Below are 19,337 nucleotides of genomic sequence, written 5' to 3' on the forward strand. Positions count from 1 at the left end.
AGATTACATTAGAGTATAAATAAAAAAGTTTTTGTTGCTGTTGTTGTTTTTGAACCAGTAACAGGGAATAACTTACAATTTTTTTAAGACTCCAGTAGGCTATTTTCAAGATGGGCACAGGGGCTGTCACAAAGATGAAGTGAATTACTATGTTCTGTCCCCCAAGAAGTTAAGAGTCCTAGGCAGGCTCTCCCTGTTCACTGGCAATATTTGGTAGATTCTGTGCATTCCCAGGATAGAATTCTAGGGACATTTATGTTTGTAAGAATAGTCCATGGACAGACCACTAAACCCATTTTCTGATAGATTTTCCCATTATTCTCTCTTTCCTCCAACATGTCTTGTAAGCTTTATAAAAAGTCTGGATTTTTAAAATAGCATGATATAATAGCATTGATGGAGATTGAATCTCTGAGAGAGGCCTCTAGCAGGTGGGTACCCTCCTGAGAAGGAAACAGACCATTAGGAAAGTCATTTTGACCCCCATTCTCTGGAAGGAATCACAAGCCCAGGTGCTCAGGAAATCTCCTGTCACTCTGAGATGGGCTGGGACACGGTGCCATGTCAGAAGCTTCTAAATACGGTTCAGGCTGGGTCATCATGACAGATGCTGAACTGGCACCACGACGGGGATTGAAGTGGGAACTCTGTCAGTGCTTAAATGCCACAGCCCCTGAGCTCCAAGTCTTCCTGGGTCGGGACAGGGAGAGGCATGGCAGAGCCTTCTGGGGAGGAGGGTAGGAGCAACGTTGGCAAGGAAATCCTGCTGCCTCAGTGACACCACCACTCCTTCGGAAAGCAACAGACACTCAGCAACAACACACCAGCTATTTTAGAAGCTGTCAGTTTCTGAATTGCTGACACACTTGGAGGACACTGTTTCTTCAAGAGTCATTCTGACCAAGGTAGGTAGGCCTGGGGAAAAAGAGAAGTGTGCTGTAGCCAAGGTGTTGGCCGAGGAATGGGTGGAGTTAAATGATCTGGGCAAGATTACTCAAGGAGTCAGGAATGGAGTTAGGAATAACATGTTGACTTTGGGATTCCCAAATCAGCCTTTACACAGAGGACAGTGTTAGGCAATCCCTTAACTTGCCCCACCCTCTTCTTGACCATCACCAAATTCTACCCTAGGGTAAGCATCCTTTGACAACCCATTCTCTTCTGGGGAGGGCTTTAGAGGGGAAAAAGAAGGCTGGAGAAGACAGAAGGGGAGCTTTTCCTGGAGGGTTCTGGGGACTTGGGATATGAAGACGGGATTCCAAATCTGGTAAGCATCTCAAGCTGGTGGTGAATTGTAAATATGCCATGAATGTGGTTAATCCAGGGTGTTTATTTCACTCTCAACACTTGCTCTGTACCCCAAAGTGGATTCTTTTCCCACATCAAAGCATTTGGCTTTAGAATTTCTGAAGGAAGTGTAGCACAGTGGTTGAGTTCAAGCTTTGGAGCATGACTGAGTCCTTCTTTCTGGTAGTTCTGGGTGGGTTACACTGGGCCGGTCACCTTGGCTAAGTCTCAGCAATAGGGTTATAGTGCCCAGCTCTCAGACCTTATCCCCGTGTTCCCTGGGAGACTCCCTTAAGCTCTAGATCTTTCCTGCCTCCTTACTGTGTATTTTCCCTAGCCTGAGCCAGAGGGTGAGGGCTCTTGACAAGGGCATTAATTTAGAATTAGGGGATGCTACAGCCTTCTGGCTCTTTCCTGTGTTCCCCCCTTTCTTGTGGAACAGTACCCTTGGATTGCTTCTCCAGCCAAGATTGATCTATCTGCTTCTCTGCTCAAGGTTAGGTTTTGCTTCCTCAGCCCCATTTCCTTACTGAAGGTCCAACATACGCCTCTGCTCAGTGGTATTCCCCATTATCTCTTCTTTCAGATTCTAGTCATTTTCCTTCTCAATAGTGTGGTGGCCACTGTGGACCAGGAGAGCATCACACAGGCAGACCCACACAAAAGTAGCCTTTCTTAGCTGACATTTTTACTGTTTCTTTGCTTTCTTTCCTTCTGCCTTTCTGCCATTTCTTGTAACACCATTCAGTTTTGATGGTTTCTGCTCCAGGCCCTGAATTATTTTCTTCACCATGTGATCTTTTCCTGCTCTACATTTTCTTTATTAGGATTTCCTTTTCTCTATTTGAAAGAACACAAAGCTTCTTTCTCTCTCTTAGATATGGACAGGGAAGTGATTGGGAAAAGATCTAACCCTTGCGGTCACTCACCTTTCCAAATGATATAAGGAACTAACATTTAATATACTCCTGTTGTGTTCCAGAGGCTTTACTGAGAGTTATTGGAATCTCTATTTTAGATGAGGAAATTGGCCAGGAAAGGTTAAGTCACTTGCTCAGTCATACATCTAAGTCTGTGTGATCCAAAGAAGGACTGTACTTTACCCCCTTCCTGGCTGCATCTCTGAAAACCCTGCTTTACTGCAGATAGCACAGACCCTAGCTGAATGGGGGTGTACAGGGGGCAGGAGTCATTCTGTTTCTGAAGGAGAGGGCTCGTGTGCCACACTACTTCTCCCTCAGTATCACCATCTCTAGTACTTGAAGGCCTTACTCTTTTCCCCATTTTTATCCTCATGACCGCTGGCACCTTGTCTTCTTGAGTTTCTATGGAGGTGAGTTAGTGTCTGAACATTTCTCAGATGCTTGGCAGGGAGTGCTACTCACAGAAATGACTGAATTCACTGAACTCATTTGAAGCCCATGAATGACCTCAGGTCAGACCTTGTCAATCAGCTTAACACAACTCAATCATGGAGGAAAAGTGTGGGTGGGATTCCAATAATGCAGGTTACACACAAAAGTGACTCTGTTGGGATTAAATTGGGAACATGGCATTGAGTGAAGATACCTCTTTACCAGAGGTGTATTGGTCTCTGGAAGAAGATCGGAAGATGAATAGCATTCACATTTCTCCCTCTGGCTTCAGTCTACGTTCCAGCTCTTTGGTCACATCTCTCCTCTTGCCTTGCTAAACATAGCATTTAATACATTTATGTATTCAACAAGACCAATATTTTATTGAATGCATTGTAGGTGCCAGGCACTGTCCCAGGTGCTGAGGATATCAGAGGACTAATGCAGATGTGTTCTGAATTGCTATTCTCTAAACCTGTCTGGTAGACTTTACTGCCATGCCTCTGCCGTAAAGTTCCCTTTTCCTGAAGATCCTTCTCCTTTCCCCATTTCTGCCTTTTTATCTTACAGACCTTCCTTCATTAGTTCCAGAAAAGACCACTGGACTGGAAGAGATTCTTCTCATCTCTAAACTCTCATAGCATTCTATTGATATTTCTCTTAGATAATAGTACATTAAAATTACCATTTATCTCTCCCTTTTACTACTGATAAGGTATTTGCATAAACATACATGCTTTGTTAGTGATTCACACAATAGGTACTAGTGATATCCTCATTTTACAAATGATAAAACGAAGACATCAGGAGGTTAAGTGACTTGTTTAAGATTAGGCAGTTGGAAAGGAAGAGGTGAACTTTAGAACTTGGTGTTTTTCGTTCCAAATTCCAATCCCCAGTGTGCTATGTGCCATGTTGGATTTTGACTGTTCTACTTTTATTAGATTATTTATTGACCTATACTGTCTCCTAGGTGATTTTGTGAGTTCCTGGAAACAGAGAACACATCTTATTCAATGTTGTGCCCCTCAAAGTACCTAGTACATCTCTAGGTCCAAGCTAGTTAATCAATAATTATTTGCTGAATAAATAAATGATTTATCAAATGGATGGATTTAGAAGATTATTGGGGAGGTTGTTACATAGTTTCCAGCCATGTAGTTCTCTTATAATCATTGAATAGGATGGTTTTGGGGCACCTGGGTGGCTCAGTGGTTGAACATCTGCCTTTGGATCAGGTCGTGATCCCTGGGTCCTGGGATTGAGTCCTGTATCAGGCTCCCCACAGGGAGCCTACTTCTTCCTCTGCCTACATCTTTGCCTCTCTCTTTGTGTCTCTCATGAATAAATAAATAAAATCTTAAAAAAAATAAATGGGATGGTTCTCTATGTTTGGCATGATATGTTGGGTTTTAAACTTAGTGTAGCTGGTGGTCTCTTGAGTATAATTTGAAGGGAATTTCATGTTCCTGGTTGTACTCAAATGTCTATCCAGTTACATGTTTGTTTATTTATTTGTTTGTTTATTTTCAGTTTCATGTTCAAAATTGCCATCTCCAGGGATGCCTGGGCGGCTCACCAGTTGAATGTCTGCCTTTGGCTCAGGGCATGATCTCGGAGTCCAGGGATCTGGTCCCATGTCAGGCTCCCTATGGGGAGCTTGCTTCTCCCTCTGCCTATGTCTCTGCCTCTCTCTGTGTCCTCATGATTAAAATTGCCATTTCCAAGGGCACTGTCTCTGGATGTTAAATTATGCTTATTTTTTGGAAGTTGGCTGTTTATTTCTTCCCCTTTTGTGTATTAGCATGAATTTGTTTATTTATTGGTGCTCAGTGAGAATATCATAACAAGGTATAAGGCAAGTTCTTCTAGAGCATATAGGGGAAGGGCTCCTTCTCACTTCATGGAAATTAAAAGACCACTATGGCAGATGGCGATTGTGCTATGGCAATGGGCAGGGTGGTGGTGGGAGGTTAGAAGTAGTTGTGGTTGCAAAGAGTAAACAAGAACTGGCTTGGGGATGAGCTAATGTGTCACTTCATCCAGAAAACATGCCAAGAGCCTCAAGGAGGGGCCTGTGTTGACAGCTGCTGGCTCAAAATTGACTGGTAAATCTTGAAGACCACCCTGTCAATTAGGATCAACTTTTGGAGGACCTCTGGTATAAGAGGTGTTTAGATTGAATATTGCCATGTGGCTTGTGACCAATTTTTTATTTATCCATTTATGCATTTTCTAAGCCAAAAGTCAATCTCAAAAATTTTAATTTTATAGGAAGAATGAGATAAAATATTTGGAACTAGGACTGTCCTAAAAAAACTGAGACCCATATTTGTCTTTATTTTTTCTTGGTCTTTCTGATTAACTTCATCATTGGCATATAATCCTATATGTTAATTTGTTACTTTACTGTTTATAAATGTTTTCACATACATTGTTATCAGACGAATTCTCCTCAAATATAGATATCCATTTAGGGCTATCAAAAACTTTTGGGCTGTGAACTGTGACTTGAGTTAATTCTAAATAAACCAAATCCTGCACAAGTAGGAACTACCTCAGCTGCCTTTTATTGTCCTTCAATGCTGTCATTATACAATTCTCAAAGTCCAAATATTTTCCAAGCACCTTCTAATGTTTTGCTTATGGTCTAGGCTAGAGTGAAAGAGTGACTTGACATTGACAGCAATCTTCAGTGACCTGTCACCTTTGGATGCTTTACCCAGGGGAGACTGGGGACAGGAAGTGAAATGCAAGAAGAGGGGGCCTTTTGCACTTGTACTTACTTATTAAATAATACTAAGTTGGTGAAAATGCCTCAGATATTCCTGAACACAATTCCCTTGCTACTGAGAAAGGAAAATTCCTGTCTGACTTTGCCTTGACTTTTCTCTTCTCCCCAAAGAATTGACAATGTCTTAAGTTTCCTTAGAGCTATCTTCTGACTAAACAGCCTGAGCATTAGCTCTGCATTTCCAAGTTCAGTGTGGGAAGCACCCAGCTATGCAGGTATTATTCTGAAAATGGAGAAAGAGTGTGTAGTAGAAAGAGCATCAACTCTGTTGTCAGATCCTATGATGACAGCTAGTTATAAAATATGAGAAAGCCTCTCAGTCCCACCAAGCCTCAGTTTCCTCCTTTGTAAAATAGCAACAGTAGTGCCTACTTCATAGGGTTTTCTATGAAAATTGCATGAGATAGTGTATATGGAGTATTTAGTGTAGTGCTCATGACTTTTCTTCCCTTTTGCCTCCACCTTCAAAGTATGCTGGAACATTAGAGTCTGAACCTTTCATCACATTGAGCCTTCGTTCGATCAACAAGAAATAGATATAAAAATTACTGCTGCCACTTCTTTGCAAAGCCTCTTTAGAAAGCTGAGTTCTCAGGGATGAATTTGGGTCCTTGCCTCTGGTACTGTGTATCACTGAGAGAGATGCTGGTTGTCAGGTGGAGAGTGCTTTAGGCAGCTGAGAGATATGTGCTTTTACTCTCCTTAATTGGTTTATTGGCATGAGAATTGCAGGCTTCAGGTTACCTCCCTTCTTTTCCCAAATAGAACTTGGAGGGCATGGAGAGCTCAGAGACTTCATTCCATCATTAAAGTCATCTAACAGACTTGTCTGAGTGTTTGCTCTCACCATAATTTTACTTTAATCCAACTCAGGTTAGAGTTCATTCCCTTAAAGCTCTGGACTGGGTATCAAATTTGGGCTCAGTTCGTACTCAGGTCAGTGCCAAATGCTCTGCTTTGGCCATATTTAGAATTACTCATGAAAAGTTTCATCACCAGATTTTGCTAAGCTGCCTGATAAAATTTGACATTCTAGAACCAATTTCCACCGCTGAGGTCCTCTAGAAATAGAGTTTACTTGAGCCTGGTACAGAGAGTGCTGCCTAAGTTATAAGCTTCTGATGTCTTCCCTGGTATGAATGGGAACCCTTGGATGGCTATGGGACTCTTGGTTTTTGAGACTTTAGGATATAGGAAATAGAACAGGGGGTGGCTGTTCCACCAATATCAGATAGGAAATACCACTCAGTATAGTCATGTTCTAGTTATTGGCAGAAAAAAAAAAGACTGATTATCATCTGGGTTGTGTCTTTCTCCTTTGTTTCAAACTACTTTCTTCCTTGGACTAAAATTTGATAGCTGAAGTCCAGGCTTATGGAAGTGGCACTGTATATCCAATCTCAGAAAATTCTGCATCTCTTATCTGACTTTGATAGTAGTCTTCTATTACGCATCTCCTGCACTGAAACTGGGCTACTGTACATCATTCATATAGGAAATGTGCAAAGCATTAAATTCAGCTTGTGGAATTCATAGTCTAGAAAGGAAGATAGAACTATAATCACCTTCATTTAGTTTTTTAAAAAATATTTTACTTATTTATTCATGAGAGATACAGAAAGAGACAGAGAGAGGCAGAGGGAGAAGCAGGCTCCATGCAGGGAACCCAATGTGGGACTTGATCCTGGGTCTCCAGGATCATACCCTGGGTTGAAGGCAGTGCTAAACCGCTGAACCACCAAGGCTGCCCTCATCGCCTTCATTTAAAAGAAGACTTTCTTTTAACGAAATAATGAAAACAAAGTCTAAACTCCATATTATGACACCCATGTTCCTCTTGGGATATGAATTCCATGTGACCAGAGATTTTTTTTCCCCTTGATGTCTCAAAGATCTAGAAGAGTGACTGACACATAGTAAATGTTAAATAAATAGTCGTTTAGTTGAGTTTGAGTTGAATCTGATTTTCAACCTTCTTATCTCACCTCCTCTCATCCCTATGTATTTTAAGCTCAGGTCATATCAGTGTGCTTGCAATTATCTAAAAATGGCAAGTCCTTCATCATGCTATTCCCTTTACCTTAAATTCCATTCCCATAATGTCTTTGTGTGTGCATATTGAACTTCTGTTTCAAGTCCATCCTCAAATGTCACCTTGCGAAGTCTTCTTGATCTTAAATCATTGACTTGCTTGTTCTTCAAAGCTCCTTAATACCTTGCTCTCATATCTGTTGGAACACCTATAATAGCCAGTCTTTTTTTTTTCTTTTTTTATTTATGATAGGCACACAGTGAGAGAGAGAGAGGCAGAGACACAGGCAGAGGGAGAAGCAGGCTCCAAGCACCGGGAGCCCGATGTGGGATTCGATCCCGGGTCTCCAGGATCACGCCCTGGGCCAAAGGCAGGCGCCAAACCACTGCGCCACCCAGGGATCCCCCATAGCCAGTCTTTTTTTAACAGTATGTATGTCCTTTCCTATCAGATTGTAAGCAAGAATATATTTCATCTGTCTTGGTCCATTACTATGTAACCTGATCTATACAAAGCAGAAATGTTTGGTGAAATAAAAGTGGAATTAAATATAGTCTCACATTCCTGCAATCTTCAGGAGGTATAGCTGATATAATCTGAATTTTTGTGTCCATAATATATAAAATGGAGATAATAATAACTCTTAGATTTATTTTATTAAATTATATATATAATATATATTCCCTTTTAGATATGATATATATAAATATATAAAATATAAATAATATAAATAAATTTATAAAAATGTAAATAATAATTATAAATTATAAATTATAAATAAATAATTTATATTTATATATATATATAAAGTGCCAGATACTTAGTAAGTGTTCAATAGATTTTGACCATTAACTGTTTGGTTGGGATAGTTCTTGTGGGCTTATATTCATCTCACTGTCAAAGTCACTAGCATTGTTATCAACAGAATCATTAATTTCTCTTTTATCATAAGGATATAAATATAATTTTTTAAGTAAGAAGATATCTTCCCCAAGCCTATAATAGCAAAGATAAGAAAATAGTAATAGATAAATATAAATAATAAAGATATGGAAACTGAGGCTCCATAAAATGAAATGACATTCTAACATCATACTCATAGAGAATAGCAGAGCCCTAAGAGTAAATATGTTGTGTTTACTGTAGGAGTGAATTATTGCTCAAAGTTATTAGTTAAGTGGAAATGAAAATCACCTGGAAGACTGTGAAATATGTTTAATAATGCCTGGTTTTGATATTAAGTCAAAATACACATAATTTAGGCATTTTCTGTGCATGCCAACCAACTCAACTTACCATAGTCAAGTCTTTATGCTGCACTACCAATCCATCCAGTAAAAATTAGATTAAAAGGGACTTTATAGCACCTCTAATTAAATGTGCATGTGCTATGCTAAAATGACTAAGGAAAATGAGGGCCAAAATACTTATATGACTTGGCCAGGATCAAACATATTAAGCCATTTCATTTGTAAGGATGGTTACAATAGTTGAGGGTTATTACAGAATTGCTGGCTATTTTGACCAGGGTTGGATCTAATATGTTCTTGGGAGAGACTGGATCATTGGATTAGGAGGCAAAAGACCTGCCTTCTAGGCCATGTTGTTGTTTTTTAATTTTCTTAGTCTCAATTTCCTCATCAATATATTGGACATAAAAATATACCATCTCTACCTATCAAATGGAAGGATATATTAAATAATGTGTAAAATGTAAATGAAGCATCTATTTCTCTTATGCTATTATTTTGTGTGAATTGAGAATTGAACTTGCTATAAGCTAAACTCAACTTTCTATAGGAACTTGGTGTTGACAGTGTCCATTATTAGCAACATGAAATAGATCAGAGATAGAAAACAAGTGACACTATAAGCTAACAGTTAGAATCTCTTGTTTACGGACTTTTTTGGATGGTAATAGGTATGTTGGTTTGACTATATGAGTCACATGATGTTCTCCAGTGACCTGTAACTGGCTCCATGCAAGTTCCCAAAGTTTTCTTTAACTTCCTTAGTGATGTGTGACTTTATCATTTACGTTCCTGATTTTCTAAAAGTTCACTTGTTACAATGCTATCCACAAGAGACATCTGACAGTCAAAATGTCTTTCTAGGTCATTCAAATGAGTTCCTCATGGTTATTTTTTGAAGGCAGGAAGTCACAAATTGCCAAGAATAAAAAAAAACAACTTGAAAACACAGAGGTGTTTTCTGATATTCAAGAGACTGTTTGTATTTCTGAATGGATGGCCCTATTTGATTGAAGTAACCTGCTCTGCATTTCTTATTTAATGACTTAGTTAACTTGATTATACATTCTGATTAATAGCTGAAATAAATGATTTAGTTAGCCTACATATTTTATCTAACTATGATTTAGAAATGTATTTTACAAAGGAATTACATTTTATTTTTACCTAGGGAGTTGATCTTACCCCTATTTAATTATAGGGTAGCTTAATTTATGTTATTGAAAATGTGGGCTGGTGCCTGTATTCTGTATATAAAAGTCACTTGGACTGTATTTTGTGTGGGAGTGAGAATCCAGGACCACAGAGTATTTCCAGGGAAACAAACAACTGTGTCCGAAAATCCTCTTCATGGGCAAATACTCCCTATGTCTTTACATCTTGTCCACTTTTTTTTCTAGTAAGCATGAGTTCCCCAGAACTTTTCCAGTCCTCTCAGATCCTTCTTTTTACTAGGTTTCTATGAGACAAACAAGGCAGTATGTAATTGTGTATACACACACACAATTGTGTATACACAATACACAACAGAGCCTCATTCTGTACTTTGGTATTTTTTAGGATTTGGCACAGTGCTGGGCACAAAGTAAGCACCCAATAAACACATAATTAATCAACACTAACTGGGAAACTTCGCAAGGTCTGGGATTCTGTTTCAAATTACCTACATGGTACCTCATATAGGGCCACATGCTGATAGGTGCTTATTGATTGATTTGATTGAAACTATAAACAGAATACCCACTGAATTCTTTAACTTCTATGATAATGTGAATCTAAGTCCCCAATGTTTTTCCTCATTTAACTTGTCTTGCCCAAGCCATTTTAATTTGATGCTTCTAATTGAGGTTTCTTGGGTTATCACTGAAAGTCACATTAGAAAGTATGTGTTGACACTTTTCAAGTCCTTAGAGGTGGAAGAGATTATAAAAGTTTTCAGCTAAGTCCTTCTAAATGCACCATAAGGAAATATATCCATTATAGTTAAGTGACTTGTCTAAGGTGATTCATTAGTCCATTTAATGTTACATTTTGAGATTCCATTTTATTTCTGATGACATGGCGAGTTAAAAGTAGAATCTCTGGTTTCCCAGTTCTCCAGCCATAGTCCCCATTCAAATCCCAACCCCAATTTGGCCACCATTAAAAAGTTCTCACTTAGTGCAGTGATGTTTTCTCCTTCTCTCCTTCTTCCTAAACACTTATTGGGGAGATCATATGTCCAAAATTTCCAACTTTTTCATAATTATAGCACATTATGTAAGGGAATTTCATACCACTTTACTTCCAAAGGTAGGACAAAATTGTTTTTTGAAACTCTTGCTTTCGGAAGTTTCTGAAAAGTTCAAAACACTCATGATAAGTGAGGAGCTCTTGGCATATCACAGGAACAATGGGGTTTGGGAATCCATGTCTCAGGGGATCAGAATTACTGTGTTTGGCTGAGTGTTTGATGATGATATAATGCCTCTGAAGTGGTTAGGCATATAGAATCAAGCTATGATGGAGATTTGTCACTCAGCAGCAGCTCTCATCTTAGATAAGTAGCTCCACTTTTCTGTGCTTGAAGGAAACCAAAGTTAGCTCCTGTTTAGCTCCAAGTATAAAATTGTATGCTTAAACATGTAAAACCTATATATAGTGACTGTGGATAATCTAGATTTGGGGCAAAGACTTTCCTGTCATTTTAGAGCTTGGTTCAGTTCTGCAGTACCCTGAATGTCTTCAGAAGTGAAGGGTGAGGAACTGGGAAGAGATAAGTGGCACTTTGCTCCCTGTGGGTGCTGGCAGCATGTGGGAGACTTGCCAGCAATGCTGCTTGGGTTTTAAAGAGGAACATGTCAGGGCTAGAATGAAAGAAAAGGGAAGGGCTTGTGGGATGGGTTTTCACAAGCCTAGGAACCTGCTGCAGGTAGGTGAAGATGGCTGAAAGATGGTCTGACTTTCCATCCCATCCTTCTTCATCCTGTTAGTGTCAAGGACAGATGTCCAAGAGGCCCTGACCTTTGACAACACTGAACAGTCAGTTGTCAGCATAAGAACTGCTGTTTCCAACTCTATTCATGTATGTATTTATTTATAGGAGAAGCAATCAGAATCCTAGATGTTAAGGGAGGGTTGGAGAAATAGATTCTCAGGCTTAGCTTGCAGTATCATTTGATGTAAGAAGATTGTATCAGCTAATCTGAATTTGGAAAATCTTATGAGATACAATTCTTGGCATTGAGCTTCTAAAAGTAAAAAGCTTTAAAAATTACAGTAAATTTCCTGGTAAATCTGACTCCAGCTTTCTCTATCACTCACCATGCCCCCCTCCCCCCACCCTCCGCCCAAACTCCTTCATGAGTACAGAAGACACAGGAAGAAAGCACCATCTGGCACAGCATGCCAGCTTTTTATTTGGTTGCTCTCAATCCTACCTTCCTGTTTGGATCACCCCTCCCCTCTGCTCATACTTCAGAAACCAATCAAGGTGTCTCCTGAACTCATTTATTCCCTTTGTTTCAACTGCTTTCTTGGGTAACTTTTTCCATATGCTTATATCCTTGCCTTACAACAGACATTTTCCCCCCTCTTTTCATCCAAAATGGCCTGATTGGAACTCTTAGGAAAAGCCATTTACTCAGATATATGACAAAGTGCTTCTAAAGATCCCAAACAACTTTTCATTACTTTTGATGACCAGGATATATAGAGGAAAAATAGCTTTGTTTAAAAATTACTGACTGATGGGCAATGATGCTGAGTGGTATGACATTAAAGAACACGTTATTATTAGCACTGAACAATCCCCCTCCCACACTCACACCCCCAGTGAAATTGTCTAGATTTGGAGCTGTGGTCTGTAATTATTATTATTATCATTTTTTAATTTGGCATTTATTTACTTTACTGTCCCGGTTTGGCTTCTTCCCTTCACTGTGGTGACATTAGTAGTACTCTTTATATTGCCTTTTGTGGACCAGTTTTCTTCAGCTGTTGCTAAAATGCCAGATGTCATGTTGGAAACACAAAACCTAAAAGATGGTCATAAATCACCAAAACAAACCATAAAAAAAATAATAAAATACCCTGAGTGCTGTGCTCTGGAGCTTCCCAGCTTTAAGCCTTCTTTTGTTCACCCCCTTCCTACTCCATTATGCCCCCAACACAACCTCCCATCTTTTAGGGCCATGGTTGCAGGGGGAAGCTCAGCAGTTTCTCACTTAAAACTTGATTGCTTATTTTGCAGATTCCGAGCAAAGCACTGGTTCAGACTCTGAGGTGCTCACTGAGCGTACTTCCTGCTCCTTTGACACTCACACTGACTTGGGCCCTGGTGCTGCAGGCCCTGTGCCTGCAGCCATGTCTTCCATGGAAGAAATTCAGGTGGAGCTGCAGTGTGCTGACCTCTGGAAGAGGTTCCATGATATTGGAACTGAGATGATTATCACCAAAGCAGGCAGGTAAGGACAAGGTCCTTTGAATGTCCAGATTCCAAGAATGGAGAACAGAAGTAGGAGCTGTTATATTTTTCTTTCCACTTATTTGTGGTAGGTAGCATTGCTGAAGCCAAAGCAACTTGTACTCTCTTTTCTGCATGCAGACATCTTGGTAAAGTGATCTTGTGTTTATGGTGATTTTGCTATTTTCCTCTAAGGGCCATTACAACCTCTAAATCACCTCTACACTCACAAACATCTTCTGCCTACAAATGTATTTCAGCTCATAAGAGAGGTTGATGTGGTACGTAAGAACCAAATGGTAGATTTTCAAAGCAAGTGGTACTTCACCATCCAATGTTTTCAAGAGAAAAAATTTGCTTCCCAAATAACAGGTTGCATCTTCTAAGGCATTAAAAGCAACCAGGTGTTTTTGTAAGAATTTTATTTTTGGTAAGAATTGGGCGTGTTTTGTGTCTGAGCCCTGCTTTATTGTTGGCTTGAAATTATTACAAAACTTTAAAGGTGACCCGATGGAAACTCTTGCAAAACTATGTAGGATGATAAAAGTTTTTAAAATACAATTTTGCTTGAAATAAACACTTTTAATTAAGCTATTCATTCATTGACAGCTTTCGGTTTTCCTGTAGTTAGGTATCTGTTTCATACCAGGTACTCAACCTATATTATATCATTTAGACATCACAGGAATCCTATGAGATACAATAGTATAATCTCATACATGGATGAAGACACAAAGGCTGAAAGAGGTTAATGAACTTGACTAAGGTCACATTGATAGGAAAGGGCAGCTCCAGAATTCCACACAGATCTATCTGGCTCTAAAGCAGTGGTCTTAACTATGTATAATTCTGCACTATTAAGAAATGGTTGTAGTTTTTGCCCTTGGATTAAAAAATCTAAAAATTATTTATTTATTTTTTAATTTTTATTTATTTATTTATTTATTTATTTATTTATTTTTTAATTTTTAAAAGAGATTTTATTTATTTATTCATGAGAGACAGAGAAGCAGAGACATAGGCAAAGAGAGAAGCAGGCTCCCCGTGGGGAGCCTGATGTGGGACTTGATGCCAGGACCCTTGGATCATGGCCTGAGCCAAAGGCAGATGCTCAACCACTGAGATACCCAGGTGCCCCCAAAATGATTTAAGTAAAAATAAATTTGGACTAAGCTTTTGAATGTGTAGGAATAATTAAAGTTAAAACAGTTATACTGATTTCATGTTTTAAACCCAATCTATGTAGGACTAACCCATCATAAGGACTAAAAGGACCCACCTGATTGGTCATTGGTTGCCTTCATGAACATAGACATTTAAAGTAAAGGAGTATTTGAATGCATGTAGAGAAAGCTCCCAATATAAGACATCACAAAAGCATGAGGTCAAAATAAGCCTGAAATCTAGTTCATTTTATTTCTCCTTTGGAACCTTCTTCCTTCTCTAAGTTTTGGTAGTGAATATAACCATTAAAAGGCTTCTTAGGAGGAGCAACTCTGAAGAGGAATTATTTCCAATACCATACCTTTTGTTGCATGAGTTTCAGTCTACTTCTATTCCACATTTTGAGATGTTATGGCTTAGAAGGAAACAGCAATTCAAGGACAAAGTTTTTATTCTTCGTTTTTGGCAAGTGGGTTGGTTTTCACAGCTCTCCTGTGATCTTATTTCAAGATTTGTTCTGCACTGTTTTCATTTCCACCTCTCTGTCTTCCCAGATTCACTTGATACCTGGATCTACCCAGATATTTCGAATACAAATATATATGGTTTGTTCTTTAGCCATATTCCTTTGTTTAGGTTTAGATACATTATTCATTGCTTATTTATGGGATTGCCTCAGCCTTTGCTATTGCTCTGTGTAACTCCACTCAAGTAATTCTGGGATAATTCAGAAGCATTCATAGAAAGCTTTCTCTTCTGTGACTTGTCTTCACTTCCTGCCACGTCTGTTTCTTTCTTTTCCTTTTCCTTCCTTTGTGGTGTCCTTTCCAATTTTAATCTTAATTTTCATTTTCTTAGTTTCATTAGTTTTGTATGACTCTCTGTCCTTTTTCTTGCTTACATTTTAGCCACGCTCTACTTCTTCTCACATCCCAAACTGTAATCTATTGGTTGAGAGCTACTGCAATCTACAGAACCCTCAATCTTTTAATGTACCAATATAATCTGTAGAATCAGCACCATGGACAGAGGTGGTTGTAGGGATTAATGGGTTTGGAAGACACAGAATTGGCCTAAATTTAGCCATTAAATTAAAACCAAACATAGTCATTTTTTGAATATGGAAGATTAATTTTTCCCTAGGGTGTTATGACTTCATTTGATATTATGTGCTAAAATACTGGCAAAAAGAAAAAGCAACTTTTGGTAAATTTTTAAGAAGAGAATTCAAATGTAGTCATAGAATTTTAAAGCAAGAAGGCATCTTAGAGATTATATAGCCCCTCTTCTTTTTTTTATCGATGATAATGTTAAGTAACTTTTCAAAAGTCACACATCTCATTCATTTAGAAGTTGGGTATTGGTAAGAAACGGTAGCTTCCTCACTCAAGGTCATGTGAGTGTTCCATACAAAACAGGTATTGAATTTAAAAACATCTAACCTTTTTTCTTGGAATCATGAAGGAAAGAAATTCATCTCTTGCAGTGTAACACATCCTATGTAGATAGCTGAGAGGAACCACATTTTATTACCTCAGATAGCAAGTGAGAGGACTTTCTCTCTATCCCTGTTAAGGTATTCTCCAACCATTTATAAATACAAGGCAGTCATAAGTCATTGTTATTAAGAAAGGAATTACTGGTTTAAATGTAAATATATATAGACCAATGTTCCCAAGTTTTTGGAAAGAATTAATGTGGATTCAAGTGCCTAACCTATAGTGAATGCTAGATTTAATCATTATGAGAAATCCACCATTGAATTTCATTATCTCACCATAAGACAAAAATATAAGGCTTTGTAATTAAACTTGTGAGGCTAGAGGTAGAATATCCAGAATTATATACCAATAGAAGCTTCTGAGAAGTTATAAAGTAGGAAAGAAGGAATGGCTGTATATTATTATTTGGTAATATTTAAGAATTAGCCATCATTCCCATTAAGTTTTTGTGTTCCCCCCCACTCGCCACCTGGATATGATTATGCCATTAACCTACTACCACAGGACATTTGCATTTTGAGTTGCTTCCAGTGAGCAATGCAGTGTGTGACTAGCACAGAAAGCCCCATGTGTAAACAACTAGGGCACATATGCAAGATGGCTGTCTGGGGTCAGAGTATGGTCTATGGCCGTGAAATGGAGCAAAGCCAATTAGGCTGTATGTGGATCAAGCCTGTGACCTTGACCTCATTAGCACTGTGCCCTGCCCAGCTCAACTAACTGGCCCCAGATGGTTAAGCTTAATGCAGCATTTTGTGTACAAGTACCCTAGAACACATTCATGCAATCCAAATTTTTGAACTGAGCACTTTTTATGTCTGACTCCAAAATGAATGACATACAAAAGAGCTTGATGTTTTTCTACTTTTTTATGGTTAAAGAAAAATGGAGAATTTTATTCTAGACCCTTGAAACTCAATACTCTTCTGGGTTGCTCTCTCTCCTCCTCTTCAATTATGAGAGTAGTTGTAAAGTGCCGTATCCTGACCTCGCTTGCTTTGGCAAGTTTAACAAGCCATTGTGGTAGAAACAAGGTATTGCCCAGAGGCCACTAGAATTCATTTGGTATTCGCTCCTTATTCCACAGGGTCCTCTTCTGACACATATGTTGACAGCCTGAGAACTTGCAGAAATTTTTCTACAGTTTTATGCTTAAAAAACCCTGCAACTTTGTTGGTACTTTGGAGATTGATAGTCTCTTCCTTTTTTCTTCTTTTCTTGAGAGATTACTTTTAAATAGACTCAACCAATCAAAAATATTTCATCATCACCTACAATCAACTGTGATAAGCTACTTGAGTCATAAGAACATAAGTTACTCAAATATGTTGTGTAAGAGTGTAAGCATTTTCAAGAATATTATAATCTGATAGGAAATGTATGTATAAATACACATACATTATCAATCTAATCACATTAAAGGTTAATAATATAAATCATGGCATGGTAGGAGCTCTTGGAAGTGTGTGAGTCATCAAGTAGGTCAATTTAAGTTAAGAAGAGGTGCCATTTCCACTCTGCACTGAGCAAAATGACTAGAAGGAAAAACTCACCTCAAAAGAAAGAATCAGAAACAGTCCTCTCTCCCACAGAGTTACAAAATTTGGATTACAATTCAGAAGCACAATTATAAAGCTACTGGTGGCTCTAGAAAAAAGCATAAAGGATTCAAGAGACTTCATGACTGCAGAATTTAGATCCAATCAGGCAGAAATTAAAAATCAATTAAATGAGATGCAATCCAAACTAGAGGTCCTAACGACAAGGGTTAACGAGGTAGAACGAGTGAGTGACATAGAAGACAAGTTGATGGCAAGGAGGGAAACTGAGGAAAAAAGAGAAAAACAATTAAAAGATCATGAGGATAGGTTAAGGGAAATAAATGACAGCCTCAGAAGGAAAAATCTAAGGTTAATTGGGGTTCCTGAGGGCGCTGAAAGGGACAGAGGTCCAGAATATGTATTTGAACAAATCATAGCTGAGAACTTTCCTAATTTGGGAAGGGAAACAGGCATTTAGATTCAGGAAATAGAGAGATCCCCCCCCCAAATCAATAAAAGCCGCTCAACACCTCGACATTTAATAGTGAAACTTGCAAATTCCAAAGATAAAGAGAAGATCCTTAAAGCAGCAAGAAGAGGTGCCATTTCAACAGTGAGTCCTCAGCATATTTTATAGTAATAATTTCCAAAGTGTAAAAAAGCAGGCAACTTTGAGAATTGGAGGAACTGGACTTTGGTTTGCTTATCATTCTTCATAAGAAGAAGCTCTCCAAGCCTTTACTCCTGCTCCTTCTCCCTCTGTGATTGTTGAGCTTACTGCCTATTCCCCTTTATAGGAGGATGTTTCCTGCCATGAGAGTGAAAATCACTGGCCTGGATCCACACCAGCAGTATTACATAGCAATGGACATTGTGCCTGTGGACAATAAAAGATACAGGTAATGATGACTCTGGGATGTGGAATTGTGGACATTACCATTCCAAGGTAATTCCATTATCATTCCAAGACAGTTCTTTAAACTCCTTAGATGAAGTATTTTAACAATGCACTGTATCGTATACTATATAGGGAACAAGGATGGAGGAAGTACCAATAGCTTGTAGCAAAGCATCATGTAGGAAGTAGTCACGTATGGTTGGAAATCAGACTTAGTAATCATTTGGTATGGAACCCTCCCCATCTCTGTAGAGAGTGGGATTGTATAGTGTCTGTCAGGGTTGCAAAAATCAATGGATTTAGACTTTATGGATTAAGTCTAAAGTTAATTCAGTTCACATTGAAAGTGATTAACACATTGAATGATTTGGTTTATGAAATGCTAAGTGAGTTGAGATGATTTATTTTGGAGAGGCAGAGAAGTGGACCAGTGCAGTATATTCAATCATATATCTGATGGATTATCTTGTGGATGATGGAAGGGAAGAAGAGGAGAATTGGGTAAGATTTCAAGAAGGACACTTAGTGAAGCAGAATTATTGCTTATCAATAGGGGTTGTGAGTGAGTTGTTAAATAACTTTCCTTCAAAGTCATTATAGTAAGTGTCCAACACAATGTCTATGTCTCTTGGATGGGTTATACATCAGTCTTATTTGAAACAAGTTGTGGCTTAACCAATCTCTTGAGATTTCAATCAGATCAGTGAATCATGTCTTATTCTTGAAATATTTGAGAACTTGGTGCTAGCTCTATGAATTAGGAGGGGAGAGATGAATGAATGAATGAATGAATGGGAAATGCCAACACTAGTATGGCAGAGGGAGAGAGCTGACTAAGAGAGAAGTGATCTGGATGCAGGACTTAGGACAAGAGATGCTTCCAATCAATTTTAGAGGATCTTGTGATTTGGACTGAGTGCCTCCGTTTGCTAGCATCCAGATCCTGTGTGGTTCTTTGTAAGTGAGAAGCAAGGAGGTGCCAAATCCATAGAGAACTCTCTTTAGAACTGCAGGGCAATTGACAAACTCCAGAAAACTGACCTCCTTTGCTACTAACATCATATCACTTC

At 38.7% G+C, this 19,337-nt stretch overlaps 1 protein-coding gene across 7 annotated transcripts in view; it reads left to right on the top strand.

Annotated features, from left to right (window-relative positions):
- The window catches only part of TBX15 (T-box transcription factor 15), a 124,710-nt gene that overhangs the window by 61,533 nt on the left and 43,840 nt on the right, over positions 1-19,337 (top strand). For 5 of the 7 annotated variants that reach the window (XM_077842666.1, XM_077842661.1, XM_077842665.1 and 2 more), the window contains 2 exons: positions 12,950-13,163; positions 18,167-18,268. In XM_077842666.1, the coding sequence (XP_077698792.1) occupies positions 13,063-13,163; positions 18,167-18,268 (203 nt within the window). In that variant the 5' untranslated portion in view covers positions 12,950-13,062. Of the gene's footprint in view, positions 1-649; positions 906-1,126; positions 1,268-12,949; positions 13,164-18,166; positions 18,269-19,337 lie in introns of those variants that run through there. The other 2 variants (XM_077842664.1, XM_077842663.1) reach the window with 2 other exon arrangements.

Source organism: Canis aureus, chromosome 12 (assembly GCF_053574225.1).
Source record: "Canis aureus isolate CA01 chromosome 12, VMU_Caureus_v.1.0, whole genome shotgun sequence".
Classification (NCBI taxonomy): Eukaryota; Metazoa; Chordata; class Mammalia; order Carnivora; family Canidae; genus Canis; species Canis aureus.